General features: G+C 38.8%; 2 protein-coding genes across 6 annotated transcripts in view; both read left to right on the plus strand.

The window, feature by feature from the left end:
- The window catches only part of LOC307153150 (thioredoxin domain-containing protein 11-like), a 31,640-nt gene extending 28,615 nt beyond the window's left edge, over positions 1 to 3,025 (plus strand). For both annotated transcript variants that reach the window (XM_079862344.1, XM_079862345.1), the window contains exons 10-12: positions 2,104 to 2,216; positions 2,334 to 2,414; positions 2,495 to 3,025. In XM_079862344.1, coding sequence (XP_079718470.1) covers positions 2,104 to 2,216; positions 2,334 to 2,414; positions 2,495 to 2,696 — 396 coding nt within the window. In that variant the 3' untranslated portion in view covers positions 2,697 to 3,025. The remainder of the gene's footprint in view (positions 1 to 2,103; positions 2,217 to 2,333; positions 2,415 to 2,494) is intronic.
- A 1,582-nt stretch (positions 3,026 to 4,607) lies between these two features.
- LOC307154417 (NLR family CARD domain-containing protein 3-like) lies at positions 4,608 to 25,439 on the plus strand (the record flags this gene model as incomplete). Of its 4 annotated transcripts, XM_079864339.1 has the most annotated exons (9): positions 4,608 to 4,711; positions 10,999 to 11,276; positions 11,559 to 13,385; positions 14,265 to 14,438; positions 14,931 to 15,104; positions 15,187 to 15,233; positions 15,310 to 15,380; positions 25,128 to 25,174; positions 25,255 to 25,439. In XM_079864339.1, the coding sequence occupies exons 1-9, from the start codon at positions 4,655 to 4,657 to the stop codon at positions 25,262 to 25,264; spliced, it is 2,685 nt and encodes an 894-aa protein (XP_079720465.1). In that variant the 5' UTR covers positions 4,608 to 4,654. The 4 variants fall into 4 exon arrangements, 3 of the variants coding, with proteins under 3 accessions (XP_079720465.1, XP_079720464.1, XP_079720466.1); XR_013820362.1 differs by lacking the exons at positions 25,128 to 25,174; positions 25,255 to 25,439 and having other exon boundaries at positions 14,315 to 14,438; positions 15,310 to 16,115; XM_079864338.1 differs by lacking the exons at positions 25,128 to 25,174; positions 25,255 to 25,439 and having other exon boundaries at positions 15,310 to 16,115.

Raw genomic sequence — 25,439 nt, forward strand, 5'->3', positions numbered from 1 at the left:
ACGATGACTATATTAGCTTTCACACCAAGAACGATGACTATATTAGCGTCCACACCAAGAACGATGACTATATTAGCGTCCACACCAAGAACGAGGACTATATTAGCGTTCACGCCAAGAACGATGACTATATTAGCGTCCACACCAAGAACGATGACTATATTGGCGTCCACACCAAGACCGATGACTATATTAGCGTCCACACCAAGACCGATGACTATATTAGCGTTCACACCAAGAACGATGACTATATTAGCATCCACACCAAGAGTGATGTCTATATTAGCGTTCACACCAAGAACGATGACTATATAAGCGTCCACACCAAGAACGATGACTATATTAGCGTTCACACCAAGAACGATGACAATAATAGCGTTCACACCAAGAACGATGACTATATTAGCGTCCACACCAAGAACGATGACTACATTAGCGTCCACACCAAGAACGATGACTATATTAGCGTTCACACCAAGAACGATGACAATAATAGCGTTCACACCAAGAACGATGACTATATTAGCGTCCACACCAAGAACGATGACTATATTAGCGTTCACACCAAGAACGATGACTATATTAGCGTCCACACCAAGAACGATGACTATATTAGCATCCACACCAAGAACGATGACTATATTAGCGTCCACACCAAGAACGATGACTATATTAGCTATTAGCGTCCACACCAAGAACGATAACTATATAAGCGTCCACACCAAGAACGATAACTATATAAGCGTCCACACCAAGAACGATGACTATATTAGCGTTCACACCAAGAACGATGACAATAATAGCGTTCACACCAAGAACGATGACTATATTAGCGTTCACACCAAGAACGAGGACTATATTAGCGTCCACACCAAGAACGATGACTATATTAGCGTCCACACCAAGAACGATGACTATATTAGCGTCCACACCAAGAACGATGACTATATTAGCGTCTACACCAAGAACGATGACTACATTAGCGTCCACACCAAGAACGATGACTACATTAGCGTTCACACCAAGAACGATGACTATATTAGCGTCTACACCAAGAACGATGACTATATTAGCGTCCACACCAAGAACGATGACTATATTAGCGTCCACACCAAGAACGATGTCTATATTAGCGTCCACACCAAGAACGATGACTATATTAGCGTTCACACCAAGAACGATGACTATATTAGCGTCCACACCCAGAACGATGTCTATATTAGCGTCCACACCAAGAACGATGACTATATTAGCGTCCACACCAAGAACGATGACTATATTAGCGTCCACACCAAGAACGATGACTATATTAGCTATTAGCGTCCACACCAAGAACGATGACTATATTTGCGTCCACACCAAGAACGATGACTATATTAGCGTTCACACCAAGAACGATGACTATATTAGCGTCCACACCAAGAACGATGACTATATTAGCGTCCACACCAAGAACGATGACTATATTAGCTATTAGCGTCCACACCAAGAACGATGACTATATTAGCTATTAGCGTCCACACCAAGAACGAGGACTATATTAGCGTCCACACCAAGAACGATGACTATATTAGCGTCCACACCAAGAACGATGATGACTATATTAGCGTCTACACCAAGAACGATGACTACATTAGCGTCCACACCAAGAACGATGACTACATTAGCGTTCACACCAAGAACGATGACTATATTAGCGTCTACACCAAGAACGATGACTATATTAGCGTCCACACCAAGAACGATGACTATATTAGCGTCCACACCAAGAACGATGTCTATATTAGCGTCCACACCAAGAACGATGACTATTTTAGCGTCCACACCAAGAACGATGACTATATTAGCGTCCACACCAAGAACGATGACTATATTAGCTATTAGCGTCCACACCAAGAACGATGACTATATTTGCGTCCACACCAAGAACGATGACTATATTAGCATCTACACCAAGAACGATGACTATATTAGCGTCCACACCAAGAACGATGACTATATTAGCATCCACACCAAGAACGATGACTATATTAGTGTTCACACCAAGAACGATGACTATATTAGCGTCCACACAACAGGTTATAACTGTGATCTTCTCCTCAGGACGTGCTGCTGTTGTATTATTCGACCTGGTGTGGCTTCTGCTCGCTTCTCAATCACGTGTTTCTTCAACTGGCCCGTCTGTTCCAGGGCAACGGCGCCCTCACGGTGGCCAGGTGTGGAACTGCACCTGCAAACACTTCACATTAGCTTCACATGACCGTATATTCAGCGCTTACAGTTCCTCCGCAGTAATAATCATGTTCGTTTATTACTGTCCTTGTTGTTTTCAGAGTGAATGTTGGTCATAATGATCTGCCCTGGGAGTTTATGGTGGATCATCTGCCCTCCGTGCTGCTCTTCCCCCGACACAGGTTCAAAAACCCCATCATAAAGTGTAAAACTCTTTTCCGTACAGTGTAAATATTCTCGCACACGTTACTGTCTCCCGCAGGAAGCAGATGAGTGTCAAGTTTCCAGAAAACACACCCATGACGGTTCCCAACCTGCTGCGGTTCGTTCTGCAGCACACTAGCCACGCCCCCTGGGAGGAGTCAGACAGTGGGGCGGAGTCAGCGTCCCTGCTGGGGGCGGAGCTTCATAGACTGCTGCGGGATGTGTCAGGAAGACAGGAAGGGAAGTGCGAGGCTTCCTGATGATTGACAGACCGAGATCATAGCAGACTCTCACAAAACCGCTCAAGAACACGTCCAGCTCATATTTCATGTTCTGGTGATTAATAATGATTGTCAGACGTGAGCGATCAATGAAGATGTTCCTCTGATTCTCAGCAGCACATTTGGACTTTATGAGGGTTTAAAGAGAAACACTGTTAAAAAAAAAAAAAAAGTATTTCTGTTGGTTTTGCTGAAATTGTCTATTTTTTCATGATCACTTAAGTATGGCATCTGGTGCAGTATTCAGGGATTTCTTGATTGTTCTCAGATTTAAAGGGTTAAATTAAAGTTTATGGTGGTAAATGTGATCATCACTGACTCTGTTTTTGTTTTGTTTTTTTGTATCATTTAGTTTCTCTTTACATTTGTGTAAATTGTACTTGATCACTAAAGTCAATTTATTATCAGTTAATTAACATGCAAATAAATTACTTTCTATTTAATGATATTTAATGATAAATTAAATTTAATTATATTTACATTTTATGCATGTTTTAAAAAATATTAAGTCTAACAATAAAACGTAAAATGTTAATGTAAGGTATTGTTAATAAGGAAACAAAACCAGAACAAGGTTAACATATAGTTTTAGGTTTTAAAAAGGTGTAATAATTTAAATTACATTTTTCTAAAAATCAGCTAAAAATACTGTTATCCATTATAACAATCAGGCACTAAAAGAGCTAATATTATCGTTAATAATTTATGAATAAAAGTATATTTTAGATGTGCGCGAGAGACAAGACTCTCCCTCACGCAGAAACCGTTAATCGTCGTCAATCACGCAGCGCGCGCAGTGAGTCTCAGGAGCTTTTCTGAGAGAACTTTTACTTTTACGCTAGCCTGGTTAAAACTGAGTTATGGTCTGGCAAAGCTCCTTTAAAAACTCATTTCCAAAGGGGCGTCACCAACGGACGTCGCTCAAATGCCTCTTGGCGTAATTGGATAGACCTAAAACTCCTAAAACCAATCAGAGCGATCGTCATGTGTAAAACCATATATGCTGCATCCCAATTCGCCTATGTTACACTACGCCATATGTACTCTTTTTGTGAAGAAAATGTATTTACTTTTGAATGTGTAGCAAAAAAGTAGGCAACTTTGGGACATACTACTTCGTCATCTTTATCGGACGGATCTGTCGCGTGCATCCCGTCATGTAAACTGCCCTGTCAATCATCTTGTCACAGTTAAAATCCTCTATTAAATCTAATTTAATTTCCTACCGTTTCGGAGAGAAATGTAGTAGCACGTTCATCTGCCAGTGGGTCTTTCATGGAGACTGTCCTCATGTGTTTGCAATTTGAATGTAATAATGCATTTAAAAGTTGGTGCGCTTCACCAACGGACGTCGGAGTGGACGTCGCTCAAATGCCTCTGGGCGCAATTGGATAGGCTAGACCTAAAACCAATCAGAGCGATCATCATGTGTAAAGCCCGCCTCAACGTTTCTGATTGGTGCCGCGATTTCTCGGCATGGGGAAATGGACTTGAATGAGCTCTTTGCCAGACTACTTGCAGAGCAAATCTAAATTTGCCGGAAGTTGTCTGGGTTTTCCCAGGCTACTTTTACGCGACAACTGATTTTTAAACAGCAATAGTCATTTTTCACTATAGTAACAGAGTAATGTATCATTTCTTTTAGGTAAATGTAACAACATTATAGTAAAGGATTTAATTTAAACAGTGAATTAGTTATGAAGAAATCTGGAGTCAACACATGGACGTGTAAAGCAATGTGAAGCTTTCTTCTTTTCTTTTTAACGACGGGAAAGATCAGCCCTTCAGTCAATCCGTCTCAGGTTTGTTATGCAACCGGGTCACGTGACATCTGACACACACACACACACACACACAGAGAGAGACAGGTTGAAACAGGTGTACGGTCTCCTCCTTCAGGAAACACTTTAGATCGAAAGCAAGTTAAAACTTCATGGATGAGAAGACGCCATTTTGGAGACAGTAACTTTCAACAACAAATTTCACACTTCACGGTCAGTATTTGCTTCTGATATGTCATATTATCCATATTATTATTATCTCTTGTGCGTCGTTAGATCTGTGTATCTTTATCTCATTTTTTGGCTCAGTTTTGTTTGCAGAACAGAATAGCCACTAAACCGCCTTTCTTTTTTCCCTTTTTTTCAGTCTACGAATTTGCGACAGCTGAATGTAAAGTTTTTGACAAGCCAAACATGTCAGTTTGTAAAACAAGTATAATGAACTAAGCAAAAAGCATTTCGAAATTCTCCAGCATGTTTTATAATTACCCCAAAATCAGACATAGTTCAATCCTTAAGCATGTTATCATGTCTGTCCAAAACTTAGGCTGGCTGTCGGTTGGAATATTAAAACTAAAAAATGGACAAAACACACTCATGGACATCACTCACTTCACTGAATACTTGCCGGCTAAAAAATACATCAATATCTTACGATCCATCGGTTTTCAAACTCACATCATCTGAATATCACGACATCGATGTCTGTCAGGGCCTATTTTATTATAATTTTTATATAATTCCAAGTAGGGTTGTGAAATGAATAATCGCAATTAATCGCATCCAAAATAAAAGTTTGTGTTTACATAATATATGTGTGTGTACTGTGTATAATTTTATATAAATACACACGCATGCATGTATATATTCAAGAAATAGTTGCATACTACGTATATATTTATATGTAATTTATATTATATATAAATAACAAATTCTTCTTAAATAATAGTGTGTATTTATATATACAAAAAAATTATACACAGTACACACACATATATTATGTAAAAACAAACTTTTTTCTTTGCACACGTGTGCTCCAAGTGAGCTGCTACTTATCACTCTGTTTGTTAGCAAAGGCTCCGAGCCATGAGGGAGGAGGGGCGGGGACGCAATGATAAGACGGATGGATCTCATCTCACCCATATTTATGTACAAAAAAGTTTCCCCACAAATAAGACTACTGGTACATTTAAAAATCTTGACATGCTTGTGTGTGTGTGCTGCGGTGGAAATGTTCGCAGGGGGAAATAAGGTCCTGTGGCCACCATAATAACTACTAACGATGCAAATTTCAAAATAAATAAACTAATCTTCCCTGGAAAGTTACAATATAGACTTAGATAACTTTTACTAGCAGTGATTTGAAATGGATTTCTCCAAATAGCATGCCAAACTTTACCTGTCGAGTAGAAACTTCGCGACTGAGGCATCAGTGGGAAGCCCAACGCCATCGTGTGAAAGAATCTCCCAAAAACACTCTGGTCTTGTTTCTCTCTTCTGAGGCCTTTCTCTTCTTCTCATACACTTCGTAGACACTTTTTGTCTTGCGACCCTCAGCCATTTTCAAAGGACCCGGTGAGAACGGGGAGCTTCAATGAATGGCTGAAACCGTAGCTCATCACACATATACACCTGAAAGTGCGTATATTACCAGAAAGCGAAAACTACCTAGGGACGAGCACGTACGACGGCCTTACGTAAAAATATCACCAAAATGATTGACAATTAGGAGGACCAATAGTCTTGATGATCCACCCGGGAAAAGAACATCCTCCCCTATACCTTTTAATGCGGCCCGGTTCATGCATAAAAAATGTCTGTCAAAACCAACATAAGTTGAACGATGTTCACTAACCCAGCAAAGTTTTTCTCTTGGATTGGTGTTTATTCTGTTTAGCATGCAGTGTGAAGCATTTCACTCAGTTCCCTGATCATTACAATTCAATTTCAGTGAGTGAAGAACAAAATTATGTTTGCGTGCATTATACACGTTATCATCTCTGACAGACAGCATATTGAAGCATGATTTTCTCCTTCTCGGAAAGTGTAGTCAAAATATCCAGTACTGTGGGTTTCTGACAGACATCGATGTCGTGATATTCAGATGATGTGAGTTTGAAAACCGATGGATCGTAAGATATTGATGTATTTTTTAGCCGGCAAGTATTCAGTGAAGTGAGTGATGTCCATGAGTGTGTTTTGTCCATTTTTTAGTTTTAATATTCCAACCGACAGCCAGCCTAAGTTTTGGACAGACATGATAACATGCTTAAGGATTGAACTATGTCTGATTTTGGGGTAATTATAAAACATGCTGGAGAATTTCGAAATGCTTTTTGCTTAGTTCATTATACTTGTTTTACAAACTGACATGTTTGGCTTGTCAAAAACTTTACATTCAGCTGTCGCAAATTCGTAGACTGAAAATCAAGTTCATTTTTTACCAGGAAAGAAGTGGTTTTGATGCACAAAGTTGTTTTTATTGTCTCCTAAAAGTTTGTTATTTAAACCCATGAAAATGCAGGTCCTGTTGTAAATAATAGTGAGAAATCACTTTTTAAAACTGTTGTTGCATTATTAACCCTTAGCAGATTTTGACTCATGTACCATAGCCAGAATATATTAGTATGTATTAGGGCTGAAACGATTCATCGAGTTACTCGATTAACTCGATTACAAAAATTCCTCGAGGCAAAAACTCTGCCTCGAAGCCTCGTTAAATTCCTATGACGCGCACTATGCGTGCAGGGATCTGATTGTTCCACACGGACGGACCGTTGTTCAATGTTCAGGAAGCACACCATAGCGCGTGATACATTTTGAATTTAGTTGGCGCGGACACGGAGAGTAAAGATGTCCATAAACGGCAGAAAATGTCTAAAGTTTGCTGTTTCACCAAGCGTCGCTGAAACAAGGTAACGTAGCCTAAGCCTATTGATGTTCGCTGATTTTAATCCCATACTGTATTTGTAGCTATGTCGTGATGCGGTTTGACTAGATATGAGGTTTAGCTTTTATGTTTTTAGGTAGTAAACGTATTCACGTTCAATTGCATAAGTATAGCCTAAAAAAAATAACCCCTTCACATAACACACACACACACACACGCATGCACCCTCGTCTCTCTCACGCGCCAGTCAGACCAATTGCAGCAATGCATCACATATGTTTAAACTTTTATGTAGCCACGCAACAATAATTTCAGCATGCATTCACTGTATACACCGGGACGTGATGGAGGAGCAAATATTGTATTGCAGTCTTTGCAAGCCTAAGTAAAAAACAAAATGCTGTTCTTTTTCTATTTAACAAAATGCATATTTGCAATAAAACATTCCCCTTTTCAAAGCTACACTATGTGTAGGTGTCTCCAACACATGCAATTTGAAGCATTTGTTCGAAAAATCTTCGAAAATGCTTCACCTAAAATGCACCGCAATGCAAGTGATGCAAGTCAAATGCAGCGTTCTATTGAAAATTAATGTATGTATTTCTGCCGTACCAAACTGCAATGAAGATACATGTTTTACAGTAAGTTGACTTAACTGTATTGTTATATAATTGTTGGCACTGGCACTTATAAACACTAAATGGGTAAAAATTGCAGGCTTAGGCTTAGTTTTGGAGCCAAATGTTGGAGTTGGAATAAATACCTCTGTTTTTTTTGAGAAATAAAAGCCAAATGCTTGATCATTTTACAGCCACATCATTTTCGTTATGCATTATTTGTTTTGGTTGTTTAAAAACACAAAATTGTTTTATCCGATTACTCGATTAATCGATCGATTAAGGGCTAGATTAATCGATTACAAAAAGAATCGATAGCTGCAGCCCTATTATGTATAGTATGTGTGTGAAGTGAATAAATGTTCTGACTGTAAACATTACTATTGCTGTAAAGTTCACAGAGGAATATGTGCACAACACTGTAGAACATAATGAATTCAGCATAATGATTTATGAGTTGGTCAGGCCTGACAAGCCCATATCTAGTGAAACTTCATATTCTCTTCTTGATTCTCGTCTTCATAGTCTTTAACCCTCTGGGGTCTGAGGTGTTTTTGGGGTCCTTGAGATGTTCTGACATGCCCTGACATTTGTGCTTTTTTCAGTTGCTTATAAACATATTAATGGCAAAGGTGTAATTACACTCTATTTAGCACAAACAGGGCTACCATAATATGTGAGCAACATGAATGTACATGTTTGTATTTTTGAGAGAATAATGTTTATGCATGGTTATTGAAAAAAATGAAAAATAACGTTTCTGAAATAAGGCCACAAAACACATACTAAATATGTGTCAACAAGACTTCTGACTAATGTATGTCGTCGTTTTTTCTTCAAAATGATGTGAAAATCATCCTGCCTAATCTTTCACATAACACAATACATTGATTTAAATTTTGCAAAACACTTTCTGTTTGGAAAGGCTATATGCGAGTGGGCATCAACGATCCAACACCATCATGCATATTTAGTGGTTCACACCTGAGGAGTCATTCATTCAGGTGTGTCACTAAGAGCAATATGTATATATAATATATATATTCTACCAAATTGGTTCACAGTTGGAAGCATCTAATTTTTTTTTTTTTTTTCACAAATTGTGCTTTCAAATTGTATAATATCCAAGGAAAACATGTCTAGTAATTGTGCAGTTAATTCTCATATTTTCAGTTTTGGAATATGTATCCTCTCCCCAAATTTGTCACTAATAAAACACAATCAAAATTATTTAAAGAAAAGGCTTATATTTACCTTTTAATAGTTTGTTTACATCTACCTTGTAAATATATATATATTTTTATTAAAAAGGTTACAATTACAACAACAATTCAAGTGTAATCTTTCTTTGTAAAAACTAAAGTATACATTTTATCATACATATTTCAAAGTTAAGGATTTGATTGATTATTTGATTACTTTATTTTTGACAAAACATACTATATTGAACATATGAGCAAAAAATGGCAACCAAAAGCTTATTTGAGGTGGCAGATATTTTACAGTAAAAATGTATAATCTATCCAAAACTAGTCAACGAAATGTTGTCTTTCATATGTCTGTAACATAGGTCTTTCGTTTATATAAGAAATATAAATGTTAATTTGCAGTTTAATACGTTGCTTATACAAATACATTTTATTTCAACATATTTCAGTCGATTTTTACTCATCTCAGTATAGCAATACAGTTTGCTAAAAGCGGATCATTCATTCACACACAGAAACACGATTCAAATTTAAACTGTCTTTTTGCGAGCTGTTGTAAACAGCGCGCATCTCTGCCGTTCATTCATTCACACACAGAAGCGCGATTCACTTGAGAATGAAAAAAACTTACTACAGTATTCCTTAGCTCAGCGGCATCCGTTGCTCCTCGAAATACCAGCACTTCTGAGGTACATTTTCCATTATTATTATTCCTCACAGCGCTGCGAGACGGTGTAAACAAGTACAAAAACTTGATGTGTTTTCTCGAGCTGATATGGGGGCGTTCACAGTTTGCATGGATTGCCTCAGATCATTTGCGTTTGAATAGCACGTGCTCTCCGTGGGCGGGGTCACATTAAAAATAATTAGCTGAGATGAGAACGACTGACATCTCGCTCTTTTCTTACAGATTACATAAACAGAATATTTGTTTTTTATAAAAATTACTTCATTTAAAAGAAGATAATTTAAGCTTCATGCCTGTGTGTCTGTATGTCTGTTTGACTGAGTGTTCGCTGAGTTATTGTTCATTTTCGGACGCGTTTCAGAATGGACTTAACTGACAGAGAGAAAGCAGAACTCATGTTTATTTGTCTTTATTTGGCAAAAAGCACAACACTTTGTTTTTATTGTGAGTATACACAAAAATAATACACATTTAACAGGATCGATTGATGTATGAAACTGGTTTGTAAGATCAAAGTCAACAGAGTATTTGGACTCTCGTTTGAACTGATATGAACAAAAACGAGCCTATCGCGCCGGCGCGATTGCCGACCTCAGAGGGGTTAACACGTCCAGTGTTGTGAGAAGAACAACAGCACACAAGCTTCTAAACAGAAATGTGTCTTGATGGGCAGTTTAAGGTGTAAAAGACCAAAGAGATGTTTCCCTTCACATCCTGAAGTTATCAAGACTATCAAGTTGTTGTTGTTTTTTTGCTTAAAACTTTTTGTTTATGCAAGAATTGTTTTCAGATTTAGATTCTGCCCTCATGAGAAACAGTCAATGGTGAAACATTTATCTCACGCACAACAAACGTATGAATGTTTGTTTCTTTTCTATGTAAATGTGGACTGTCATATGTGGATGTATTGTGTGCCCGTTGGGCATCCGTTGTAGTCATGTGCAACGAGAGTGAGGAGGACAATAAAAAGTGACTGGCATCTGAGCACCAGTTTCGAGTCCTCTCATCAATATAAAACTAGGCATGGACTAGTTTTGCACATTTATAAAGAAGAAATTATGAATATATTGTCTTGTTTTCTGTGTTTCTATATCCAGGCCAGGTGTCAGTTCCTCACTACGGAGGAAAGAGAGAGAGTTTCATCTGAAATGATGCAGGAGACTCAGAGATCTTCATATCCAGATCCCAGCTGTGTGTCTCTGAAGAGCAATCAATCATTACCTCATCCTCCTAACCTCAGTGAGAAACCAGTGACCTCTGACCCCAGTGATGAACCAGTGACCTCTGACCCCAGTGATGGACCAGTGACCTCTGACCTCAGTGATGGAACAGTGACCCCTGACCTAAGGGATGGACCAGTGACCTCTGACCCAATGTGAGTGTGAACATGTAGCTAGTTGGTGATTTAACTGTAACTAGTGAGTGAAACTAGGAGATGACAGTTCTTGTGAGAGCAAAAACAGTGTATGCACGCTGTGAGATGAGTTTTTATTTTTGACTTTACTTCAAATCAATGGACAACATTTCATTGATGAAAAACTTTGATCCTTGTGTCAAAATATAATACATCAAATATATGAAAAATACAAGACTGCCATCTGTACTGATTTCCTTTATTTTATCATATTTTTTCATCAGTTTTTTTTTTTCTCAGCAGTGTGTATAGAGATGATCAGACTGGAGACCAGGATTCTCCTCAACCAGTGAATGACGAATTACAGAGAGTCAAACACAGACACAAAACCAGCATGAAGAACAAGTATGAGAGATTATTTGAGGGACTGAAACTCCAAGAGAATGAAACCCTCCTGAACAGGATCTACACACAGCTCTACATCATAGAGGGAGAGAGAGAAGGAGTGAATGAAGAACATGAGGTTTTACAGATGGAGAAAACAGCCAGAACACAACACTCACAAGACACTCCAATCTACTGCAATAACATCTTTAAAGCCTCTCCTGAACCAGGACGCGAGGAGAAAGAGCAGATCAAGACTGTTCTCACTAAAGGCATCGCTGGAATCGGGAAAACCGTCTCTGTGCAGAAGTTCATTCTGGACTGGGCTGAGGGAAAAGACAATCAGGATGTAGATTTCATGTTTGTGCTTCCATTTCGAGAGCTGAACTTGATCCGAGATCATCAGTACAGTCTTCACAGACTTCTGCTGGACTTTCATCCTGAACTTCAAGATCTGGACTCAAAGATTTATCAGGAGTGTAAAGTTGTGTTCATCTTTGATGGTCTGGATGAAAGCAGAATCACACTGAGGTTTTCAGATGCTCAGGAAGTTTCTGATGTGACTGAGACTTCATCAGTGGATGTGTTGATGTCAAAGCTCATGAAAGGAGATCTGCTTCCCTCGGCTCTCATCTGGATCACCTCCAGACCAGCAGCAGCCAATCAGATCCCCTCCAAATACATCCACCGTCTGACAGAGATCCAGGGATTCAATGAGCCTCAGAAGGAGGAATATTTCAGGAAGAGAATCAGTGATGAGCATCAAGCCAGCAGAATCATCTCACACATCAGAAGAGCAAGAAGCCTCCACATCATGTGCCACATACCTGTCTTCTGCTGGATCTCCTCCACTGTGCTTCAGAAGCTCCTGGAAGAAGATCTGAGTGCAGAAATCCCTCAAACTCTGACTGAAATGTACATCCACTTCCTGCTGATTCAGATCAACATGAGGAATCAGAAGTATGAAGAGAGAGATCCAGAGAAACTCCTGCAGTCCAACAGAGAAGTGATTGTGAAACTTGCTGAAGTGGCTTTCCATCAGCTGATGAAGGGCAATGTGATGTTCTATGAGGAGGACCTGATTGAGAGTGGCATAGATGTCACTGACGCCTCAGTGTATTCTGGGATTTGCACTGAGATCTTTAAGGAGGAATCTGTGATTCATCAGAGGAAAGTCTACAGCTTCATTCATCTGAGCGTCCAGGAGTTTCTTGCTGCTTTCCATGCATTTTGCTACCATGTGAATCACACTATGGAGGGACTGAAGAATTTTGCTTCAGTGCAGTATTTGCTAAAAGGAGCAGTAGATAAAGCCCTTGAGAGTGAGAATGGACATCTGGATCTGTTCCTGCGGTTCCTGCTGGGCATCTCACTGGAGTCCAATCAGAGACTCTTACAGGATCTATTGACACACACAGAGAACAGCTCAGAGAGCATCAGGAGAACCACACAGTACATTAAGGAGAAGATCAAAGATGGACATGGACTCTCCACTGAAAGATCCATCAATCTGTTCCTCTGTCTGCTGGAAGTGAAAGATCAGACTCTGTCCAGAGAGATTCAGGAGTTTGTGAAATCAGACAAACACTCAGAGGAGAGACTCTCTCCATCTCACTGCTCAACAATCTCCTACATGCTTCAGATCTCAGAGGAGGCGCTGGATGAACTAAACCTCATGAAATACAACACATCAGATGAGGGTAGAAGAAGACTGGTACCAGCTGTGGTCAACTGCAGAAAAGCTCTGTGAGTGTTTGATTTTTCACAAATAATTAAGAATCTTGTTTAAAGAGGACCTATTATGCCCTTTTACATTCTTGATTTTGTTTTTATGGCCTTTTTGTGGTCTGATTGGTCGGCCGGTCAACCGCTTTGAGCGTGTAACACTACTAACTAAAGTTGTGTTCCACATCGGCGGAGACGTAAAAAGTCTGACACTTTTTGCTTCCCTTAGTGACCATTCATGTGGTGTTTGCATACTTTTTGTTGCAAGGAGGAAATTTTGACGTCTTAAACTTACAGTATTACAGTATTTTAAATATCAAAGACAGTTTGATTCCTCATGTCATGAACCCTTAACTAAATGCATTCAACAACAATGAACGTCCTCAAATGAATCATAAGTTACTTTTTAAGAGAAAATTTCTTCTGAGATGGAAGTTTAAGAAATTAAACTGAAGCAGTCTAAACTCACTTGTATACATCTGTGAATATTGATAATATCACTTAAGCCGAAGTGGCAAGTAATGGGAAACTAAAATATTTATTAAATTAACTTTTAAGCAGTAAGGATTCAATCTGTGAAGAACTCAGTTTTTTATATCTTCAGCAAAGCCTTACTACATTTTCAGCGTTTAAATATTTGAAACACAGCAGGACCTGAAGAAACAGTCAGGAGCTAATCTGATCTCTGATCTTAATGAACCTAAATGATAAAATGACTAGATTATCTCTTTACACTCAGTAGTAGTAATAATAATAATACATTTTAATCTGAATAATAATGATATTATTGTCAGGCTGGAATATTAAACATATTTGTTCCAGGTTCCTAAGGACAGACAACTAGCAACTTCCTTTACATGTCTTTACAATTATTTCATTACTTTTTTTAATCTCTACTAGTCTTGCTGGCTGTAATCTCACTGTTCAGTGTTGTAAGCACTTGTCATCAGCTCTTCAATCCTCAAACTCTGTCCTGAGAGAGCTCGACCTGAGTAACAATGACCTGCAGGATTCAGGCGTGAAGATGCTCTCTGATGGACTGATGGACCCAAACTGTCAGCTGCACATAATGAGGTATTATAAATATATAAGAGATAATAATAATAATAATAATAATTCATTACATTTATTTAGCACTAACTCGCCACTCAAAGCACTTTACATAGAAGGGGGAATCTCCTCAACCACCACCAATGTGCAGCATCCACCTGGATGATGCGACGGCAGCCATAGTGCGCCAGAATGTCCACCACACACCAGCTTATTGATGAAGAAGAGACAGAGTGATGAAGCCAATCAGTGTATTTATATGGGGATGATTAGGAGGCCATGGTGGACAGAGGCCACTAGGCAAATTTGGCCAGAATGCCGGGGTTACACCCCTAATCTTTCGAAAGACATCCTGGGATTTTTTGTCCATGTACTAACCAGGCTCAACCCTGCTTAGCTTCAGTAGGCAACCAGTCTTGGGCTACAGGGTGCTATGGCTGCTGGCCAAGATAATTTACAGTCAGGTGGTCATAGTGTTGGAGTGTGTCTGTAGATAATCTGACACTGTGTTTGTAGGTTGTCTGGCTGTATGGTGACAGAGGAAGGCTGTGGTTATGTGTCTTCAGCTCTGAGTTCTAACCCATCACACCTGAGAGAGCTGGATATGAGCTACAATCACCCACGAGAATCAGGAGTCAAGCTACTCTCCGACAAACTGAAGGATCCAAAATGCTCACTGCAGATACTCAGGTATGTCAAACACCAATACTGACATACTGAACGTGTGTGTGTTAATGATGCATCTCAATATAATGTGTTTTTTTGTTTATAGTGTGAATCATGGAGGAGAGTTTAGGATCATAGCAGGACCAAGAAAGTGTATGTCTACACACACACGCACACTAATCTAGTGACTGTTGTTTTGTTATAGATGTTTCTCTCTTCTTGTGTTCAGATGCCTGTGATCTCACACTGGATCCAAACACGGCACACGCTCGTCTCATTCTGTCTGAGGAGAACAAGAAGGTGATGCGTGTGTTAGAGAAGCAGCCATATCCTGATCATCCAGAGAGATTTGATTACGGTCCTCAGATTCTGTGCGGAGAAAGTCTGACTGGACGCTGTTACTGGGAGGCTGAATGGAGCGGACGTGTTAAAATATCAGTGACATATAAAGGAATCAGCAGGAAAGGAGAGAGATATGATTGTATATTTGGATACAATGACAAATCCTGGAGTCTGAACTGCAATAATTTCAGATTCACTGTCTGGCACAAAAATAATCACACTGATATACCTGCCGTCCGTTCATCCACTAATAGAGCAGCAGTCTATGTGGACATGTCGGCCGGCACTCTGTCCTTCTACAGCGTCTCTGAAACACACACACTCACACACTTACACACATTCAACACTACATTCACTGAACCCCTCTATGCTGGATTTAGGCTTTATGATGATTCCTCAGTGTCTCTGTGTCAGATTACACACAGACACACACACTAAATGTTTTTTCTAATGTCGTCAAAGTCATCAAATCTCACATAATTAGCGGCCAAGGACCTACGGTGCGATGGAACCTAATGTATCCGTTAGTTTTTTATAAATATTAGGTGCCAAGCACGGAAGGTTAGTTATTATCACGGTTGGAAACAGTTGTGCTGCTTAATATAATTTTTAATCTGTGATACTTTTTTCAGGAATCATTGATGAATAAAATGTAAAAAATTACAGAATTTATTCTAAATAAAAATCTTGTCTAACAATATAAGTCGTTACTATCACTTTTTACACATCCTTGCTGAATAAAAGTATTTGGAGTGATTGGCATGGTAATAATGGGTAATGGCAATGTTGTATGTTGGTACGTTGTATGTATGGCCTTGACGGAATAGATCTGCTTCGCTGCTGCTGCTGCTTTTATTGCAAGTACGGGACTTGCTACTACCAATGCATTCACGACACGCTGCTGTGAGCAAGTAAGACATGCTGCTGCTGTACAATATAGCATACATAAATTACCCCCCAACAGAGCAGGTGACATGGTATTTGACAATACAATACAAGCCGAGTGTACGGTACATCCAAAAATCCCCCACCCCTAGCAGATTTACCGCCAAAACATATGTACTGCTGCTGCTCCTAAAAGCCATAGGAATGTGTGTATGCTATCTATGTTTTATTTTTATTTATTTATTTGATAGGGACAATGCTCATTGATCAACAAACAAGTTACTTGCTGTAAACAAGCCAGAGTTAGCTACAAGTGCTAGTTTCCATCTGTTGTCCCTAGCCAGGTCTTAACAGGCACCCTAAAATACAAAAGTCAATAAAAATACACTATAAATATAATAAATACAGTAGCAATGTAATAAATACAGCAGGAATTTTAGAAAAATATTAGCATACCCTCAAACAGACAATATATTGCTCACCTCACCTAACCCTCCACTTCATAACAGTACAAAGTAAACACAGTATATATACAGAAAGAAAGAAAAAGGCAATAAAAGAAAGTATGTTCATGGACTTAAGTATTTGGTGTATGGTTACAATTGTAATTGTCCCTAATCCAAGATTTAAGTTGTTTTTTAAAAGTGGAGAGACTATTACACTCCCTTAAATCATTGGGCAGACTATTCCAAAAAATTGTGGCTCTGACAGAAAAGGCTGTGTTTCCAATCCTACTTTGTCGATATTGAACTATGCAGTCCCCTCTGGTGGTTGCTCTGGTTAAGGCAAGGCAAGGCAAGTTTATTTATATAGCACATTTCATACACAATGGCAATTCAAAGTGCTTTACATAAAATAATTAAAATAATACAAAGAAATAAGAATAATTAAAACAGTTTAGAAAAATAAAATAAAATACAGTACAGTACAAACAGTCGGACGAACGGCGGCATAGTGCTCATTCAGTAAATGCATAGCTAAACAGATGTGTTTTGAGTCTGGATTTGAATGTGACTACTGTAGGAGCACATCTGATCTCTTCTGGAAGCTGGTTCCAGCTGCGGCTTGCATAATAGCTCAAAGCGGACTCGCCATGCTTAGAGTGAACCTTTGGTATTTCTAGCTGATATGATCCTAGTGATCTGAGTGATCTGTTGGGTTTATATTCAGTGAGCATATCTGCAATGTATTGAGGTCCTAGGCCATTGAATGATTTATATACCAGTAATAATACTTTAAAATCAATCATAAATCTAACTGGGAGCCAGTGTAATGACCTGAGGACTGGTGTGATATGTTCATATTTTCTGGTTCTGCTCAGAATCCTGGCGGCAGCGTTCTGTATGAGCTGCAACTGTCTTATGGTCTTTTTGGGAAGGCCAGTGAGGAGTCCATTACAATAATCCACCCTGCTGGTGATGAAAGCATGCACAAGTTTCTCTAAGTCTTGTCTGGAAACAAAGCATCTAATTCTTGCAATATTTTTCAGATGATAGTATGCTGATTTAGTTATTGCTTTGACATGACTACTGAAACTAAGGTCTGACTCTAGTGTCACACCAAGATTCCTGACTTGGTTTTTAGTTGTTTGACCCCTAGAGTTGAAGGTATGCGTTCACCTTGAGAACTTCATCTTTCTTTCCAAACACAATGACTTCAGTTTTGTCTTTGTTTAACTGAAGAAAGTTTTGGCACATCCAACTGTTGACTTAATCAGTGCATTAGCACAGGGAGTCAATGGGGCTGTAATCTTTAGGCGATAGGGCTAGGTAGAGCTGTGTGTCGTCTGCATAGCTGCATTTGGTTCTTTCTTTCAGTTTTCCAGCCTGTCAAGAAGTATGTTGTGATCGACAGTGTCAAATGCAGCACTGAGGTCGAGTAGCACCAGCACTGATAATTTGCCTGAATCAGTATTTAAGCGAATATCGTTTATTATCTTTATGAGAGCTGTCTCTGTGCTGTGATGCGGTCGGAAACCAGATTGAAAATTGTCAAAGTATCCATTCGAGCATAAGAATTTGTTCAGCTGATTGAAGACAACTTTTTCAATGATCTTGCCTATGAAAAGAAGATTTGAAATCGGCCTATAGTTGCTTAATATGGTCTTATCCAGATTGCTCTTTTTCAGGATGGGCTTGACAACTGCAGTTTTCAGGGAGTTTGGAAAACTCCCAGAGAGAAGTGAGGCATTTACCACTTCTAGAAGATCTGCTTCTAAACTGTTTAACACACTTTTGAAAAAAAGATGTGGGAAGTGTGTCAAGAGCGCAGGTTGATGTTTTAAGGTGCTGTACGGTTTCTTCCAAAATTTTGCCATCAATTTCTTTGAAATCAGACATAGTAACTACTTTCTCAGGTGGTCTGATCTGTCTGACCCCAGCGCAACTCAAGGATATGCTGATCACCTTTCTGATATTATTGATTTTCTCAGAGAAGAAAGAAGCAAACTCACTGCACTTGCTGTCTGAGAGCATTTCACTGGGAATCTGGCTTGGGGGGGTTTGTCAGTCTCTCTACAGTAGCAAAAAGAGTGCGTGTGTTGTTTAAATTGCTGTTTATAATATTTGAGAAGAAAGTCTGTCTAGCTTTGCCTAGTTCCATATTGAAAGCATGAAGGCTATCTTTGTAGATGTTATAATGGACTACAAGTTTTGTCTTCCGCCACATGCGTTCTGATTTTCTGCATTGTCTTTTCATATTTTGCACTGCAGTTGAGTTTCTCCAAGGTGCTTTTTGTCTGCCACTCTTCTTCCTGACTTTCACAGGAGCAATATCATCAATTACACTTTTAACTTTTGAGTTAAAAGAATCAAGGAGAAAATCAACAGAGTCAGCAGATATGCTTGGTTTTAAGGATATAGCCTTCATAAATAGTACACTAGTGTTCTCATTTAAACATCTCTTCTTGACAGACACAGATCTAGCTTCAATGGCAGGAGAGATCAATATATCAAGGAAAATACAGAAATGATCAGACAGTGCTACATCCTTAATAACAATCGATGAAATGTTTAGACCCTTACTGATAAGCAAATCTAGAGTGTGTCCACGATTGTGTGTGGGTCCATGTACATGCTGAGTCAGATCAAACGTTTTTAAAACAGTTTTGATTTCTTTTGCCATATTGGTGTCTGCATTATCTATGTGAATGTTAAAATCTCCAGCAATGGCAAAACAGTCAAACTCTGAGGTAATTGTTGATAACAGTTCTGTAACGTCCTCAGCAAAGGCAGGAGAGTATTTTGGAGGCCTGTAAATAATGATAAGAAAAATGCGTGGAGCACCTTTTAACACAATACTCAGATATTCGAAAGACGGGTAATTCCCAAATGATATTTGCTTACATTGATAGATATCTTTAAAAAGAGCAGCTAGACCCCCACCTCTCTTAACAGCTCTGCAGACACTCATAAAAGTAAAGTTGGGAGGGGATGTTTCATTGAGGATTGTTGCACTGCAGCTGTCTTCTAGCCAGGTTTCATTTAGAAGCATAAAATCCAGGTTGTTTGTGGTAATTAAGTCGTTGACTAGAAGTGATTTATTTTTAAGTGAGCGAATGTTTAAAAGTGCTAACTTAACAGACTTACTTTTTGTCCCCACAGAAATCTTAGTTTGACGTGTAATAGGCACCAGATTAGTTGGGTTTGCTGTACGGCTATTGAAGGCCTTAGACTTTCTATCTTGTAATAGAACAGCAATAGAGAAAGATACAGGCACACTGGGTTCCCGCTTGTTCTGTAAACATTTGAGAAAGTTACTGTTATCATAGCGGGGACCCAACACATATCACTGAGAGCTGGTATCAGTTGTTTTTGGTTCACCTCGAGCAGATGGAGGAGGGTGTGGGCCCTGGCGTTGTGGCAGAGGCCGAAGAGCTCTCACAGGAGGGGGAGGGCGAGCTGGGCCCGCAGGCTTTGGTGGTTGCAGTGCCTGCCATTTTTTGGTTGATATCTGGGGGCTTGCAACAAAAGAGTGGGATAGTTTGGTTCCAGCATATACCAGTTCTTCCATTTTCTGTGAGAAGCACAGAAGTGGAGATGCTGGAGAGAGGGATAAAGTGTCTGGTGAGATGGGCTGGTGTTATTGGAGGCTGTAATATGCTGTCCTGGCTTCCCTGGCTGTTTTCCAGGAAGTCGTCCTTGGGTGCTGAATCTTGGAGCTGTTCTAATATGTCTGTCTGTGATGAGCTCTGTGGGCAGGGCTCAGCTGAGATTGTGTCCGTGAGCAAAGTTTGTTGTGGCTGAGTGGTGTTATCATTGTCCTTGTGTGATATGTCAACCGCATGTCCATTTTGCTGCTGAAGTGAAGTCCTGTGGTCATTCATGCTGTGTCCAGGTGTCTGTCTGCTGTTCAGATTGAGTGGATTGGCACACACTGCAGAAGGATGATTGAGGGAGAAGTAGATATTGTCCTTTAGCACTCTTGAACCAAGTTTGTTTGGGTGGTGGCCATCGTGATGAAACAGTTGTCTCTGACTCCAGAAAAGATTGAAGTTGTCAATGAAGTTCACTCCTTTTATATTGCAGGTTTTTTGCAGCCATGTATTAAGCCCAAGCAACCGTGAAAACCTGTTTGTTCCTCTTGCTGGGAGTGGTCCGCTGATGAATGTTTGAACTTTCAGTCTTTTAAAGGAGAAGTTCACTTTTAAAATGAAAATTCTGTCATCATATACTCACCCTCATGGTGTTTCAAAGCTGTATGAATTTCTTTCTTATGCTGAACAGAAAGGAAGATATTTAGAAGAATATCAGTAACCAGACAGTTTTTGGGTCCCAATGACTTCCATAGTAGGAAAAAAATATACTATGGAAGTCATTGGGACCCAAAAACTGTCTGTTCTCGCAGCGCTGTGAGTAATAATAATAATGGAAAATGTACCTCAGAAGTGCGGGTATTTCGAGGAGCAAGGATCCGACTGAGCTGAGGAATACTGTAGTAAGTTTTTTTTTCCTTCTCAAGTGAATCGCGTTTCTGTTTGTGAATGAATGAATGGCAGAGATGCGCGCTGTTTAGCCTACCACAGCTCGCAAAAAGACAGTTTAAATTTAAATCACGTTTCTGTGTGTGATTGAATGATGATTGTTATGTGTGGGTATAATATTGAACCGTTAAGTGTGTGTGATTTATTTCCTTTGAGTTTGTAGGTGGAGTTTTGAGAAGGGATTTTCCCTGTACCGCGGAAGTGAAGTGACGTCATGGGAGTTCCTGCTATTTAAGCCGTGACGGTGTTGATGGCGTTCTCTCTCTCTCCGCCTCTCTCGCCTGATTGCCAGCTGGGGGTTTCTCGTCTTGTGGCGAGCTCACTCTCGCTTCGCCTCGCCATGCTGGAGCGATCCTTACGATTGTGTTTTTGATTCTATTTTATTCTTTCAAACCAGGTAGTGGTGTTATTTTCTCAGTACACTTTTTGTTATTTATTTAGTACAGCGAAGGTAAGCAGTTGCCCGGAAGATTCACCCGTTACAGTTCTTTTCGGGAGCTAGGTAAGATCTCTCCTGGAACAATAGGTGTAGTTAACCCTCTGGGGTCTGAGGGGTTTTCTGGCCCTGGAGGTGTTCTGACATGCTCTGACATTTGTGCTTATTTCTGTTACTTGTGTCATTTTCATGGCTAAAGTCTGATTACACTGTATTCAGCACAAACTCTGATACAATAATATGTCAGCAGCATGTATGTAAAAGTTTGTAGTTTTGAGATAATAACATGTATGCTTGGTTTGTGAAAAAACAAAAACAATTGTCACTGAAATAAGCTCATGAAAACCCTACTGATTATTTCTTCATAAGACTTTTGAAAATTGTATGACGTAGCCTAGAATATTTGCTTCAAAACTATGTGAAAATCATCCTGACTGCTCATTCAGAGAAGACAATATATTGATTTAAAATTTCTAAGACGTGTTTTGTGTGATAAAGCTTTATGCAAGAGGCGTGAACATCTCATTAATATGTAAGCTTTTCACACCTGAGAAAGACAAATACCCTCTCATAATTGCCCTATTAGGAGCCATCAGGCCCTATCATTCTGAGCAACCTTGCACAAAGAATGAGGAGATTTAAAAAAGAATGGCTTTTTGATTGTTTGGATTTATTTACAACACAACATAATCCAAAGATACACAACAAATGACAACAAAACACATTATTTAACACACTGAACTAAAGACAGAGACTTGAACTGTCACACACCTTTGTGCCATTTCTGAAACATAGTACATACCTTTCATTTCCATGGTGTTTGATTTTTCACTTTAGCATGTTCATGTATGGAGACTTACGTGAATGTTGAAGTCAGCAGGACTCATCAGTGACATCTGGTTACTCTAAAAACAACAACAACAACAAAACAGTTGTGAACATGCTGATATCAAGAGAAACTATGCTGCACAATTTGGGAATACATTTAAGACTTTTCAGGTTAAAATAGCTTTTTAAAATGTACAGAATACACACACACACACACACACACACACACATATATATATATATATATACTAGCCTACTTTTATCATGCTGTGTTTTATTATAGAATATAAAAACATCCTCGTGTCGAACATGTAGGCTATACAAGCACTGAAAGGTTGCCTACCATTCTAGTTCACATTTCACATTTCATGTTTCTGTCTATATACATGTACATATATGACATTAGGCTTAGTTCATGTTTTTACTCCAAACTCATTTCATAACATACATTTTAATCTGGCACCACCAGTTTTTATCTTACCTTAAAAACCTTACCTTACCTTCTTCTAATTATTCTGAGGTAAGTCCAAGGTAAACAGCACAGCACAGCACAAACTGTCTTCCAAACTCGATGAAAAGCAGAGGAGTAAGTTACCGAAGTCTCTGATTCTTTGTTTTGAGGTGATGAGGGCGTTTACAGGTCTGCGTTTCTCCGCATGGATCATTTGCATGTCAATCGCTTGTGCGCGCGTGGTCACATTATAGTTAATTAGGACGCGTTTGAGAAACTGTACATGCCGCTGCTTTCGTATGGATTACTTAAAAATAGAATATTTGTTTTTTATATAATTTACATACTTTAAAAATAGAGATTCCAAGCGTTGTATAGACATGCGTTTCAAGTCTGTGTGACAAACATTCGCTGAGTTACAGGTCATTTTTTGTCGCGTTTCAGAATGAGTTTCACATTGAGACTGACGGCAGAACGCGCATCAAGTTTATTTTCTTTGTTTTATGAAAAACACAACATTTTGTTTTTATTATGAGTGTACACAAATAAAAGAAGACATTTAACAAAACATTTGAATGATGTACAACACAAGTATGTAAAATCAAAATCAACAGAGTATTTTGCACTGATATGAAAAAAAACGAGCAGATCACGGCGGCGTGATTGCCGACCTCAGGGGGTTAAGGGTTCCTGTTTTCTTGTAGCTGCCCTACCTGTGTTGTTGATTTATGATTATTGTTTGTCCATCTCTTGAGGTGCTTTATTATCCTCTCATTAAAACTTATGGCGTGGTTGACGTCAGAAACGTTACCCAATCGTCTGTGATTTTTGATATGTTCGGTCCTTGTCTTTTGTGTGTTTTTAAAAGAGCCAAATTAGATTAAGGGCCGTAACAATGATGTTTTAGCAAACTGTATTGCTATACTGAGATGAGTAAAAATCGACTGAAATATATTGAAATAAAATGTAGGCTATTTGTATAAGCAACGTATTAAACTGCAAATTAACATTTATATGCCCTAATATTTCATAAAAACAACGTTACAGTCAGGCAAAATATGAAAGACAACATTTTGTTGACTAGATTTGGGTACAGTTTTTACTGTATAATATACTGCCACATCAAATAAGCTTTTGTTTAGCAATTTCTGCTCATATGTTATATATATATATGTGTACATGTATGTATGTGTATGTCTATATATATATATATATATATATATATATATAAAATACTATTTTTGTCAAAAATAAAGTCATCAACTAAGATGTTAGCTGTTCCAATGTTGGCTATATTCAAACTAATGAATACATATGATAAAATGTAGGCCTATAATAATTTTTTTACAAAGAAAGAGTACACTTGAAATATTGTTGAAATTGTAGTTATTGTAATTGTAACCTTTTTAATAAAAGAGCAAAACATATTTACAAGATAGATATAAGCAAAATCTTAAATGGTCAATATGAGTCTTCTTCTAAATATATCTTTTGTCCTCAGTCAGTGTCACACCTGAATGAATGGCTCATTATGCAAGACATTACGCATAATGGGTGGGACATTGTATTCTCAGGTGTAAACCACTCCTCGTTCACGCCCCCCTCGCATATTGGCTTTCCAAGCAAAACCTGTCTTACACAATTTAAATCAATGTATTGATTTATGGGACTATTTTCACATCATTTTGAAGCCAGAACTCGAAGCGACAACATCCATTAGTCAAAGGTCTTGTGGACACATATTTAGTATGAGTTTTGTTTTTATTTTTTTCAATAACCACGTATAAACATTATTCTCTTAAAAATACAAACATATACATGCATGTTGATCACATATTATGGTAGCCCTGTTTGTGCTATATAGAGTGAATTTACACCTTTGCCATTATCATGTTTATAAATAACTGAAAAAAGCACAAATGTCAGGACATGTCAAAACATCCCAAGGTCTAAGGTGTTTTTGGGGCCCTTGGGATGTTTTGACATGCCCTGACATTTGTGTCACACTTTCACACACACACACACACACACACACACACACACACACACACACACACACACACACACACACACTTTCTTGTGTTTCCTTCAGAAATTAATATGAATCATGTTTGTGTTTTATAGTGTGGATCATTGTGGAGAGTTCAGAATGACAGCAGGATTACACAAATGTAGGTCTACACACACAATCATTTAGTGATATATTGTTGTTTTGTGTCATTTAGTGAAATGTTTCTCTTCTTGTGTTCAGATGCCTGTGATCTCACACTGGATCCAAACACAGCACACACTCGACTCATTCTGTCTGATGAGAACAGGACAGTGACGTGTGTATAAGCATCAGCCGTATCCTGATCATCCAGAGAGATTTGATCATGTTCCTCAGGTTCTGTGTGGAGAGAGTCTGACTGGACGCTGTTACTGGGAGGCTGAATG

This window comes from Squalius cephalus (genome assembly GCF_949319135.1).
Source record: "Squalius cephalus genome assembly, chromosome: 2".
Lineage (NCBI taxonomy): Eukaryota > Metazoa > Chordata > Actinopteri > Cypriniformes > Leuciscidae > Squalius > Squalius cephalus.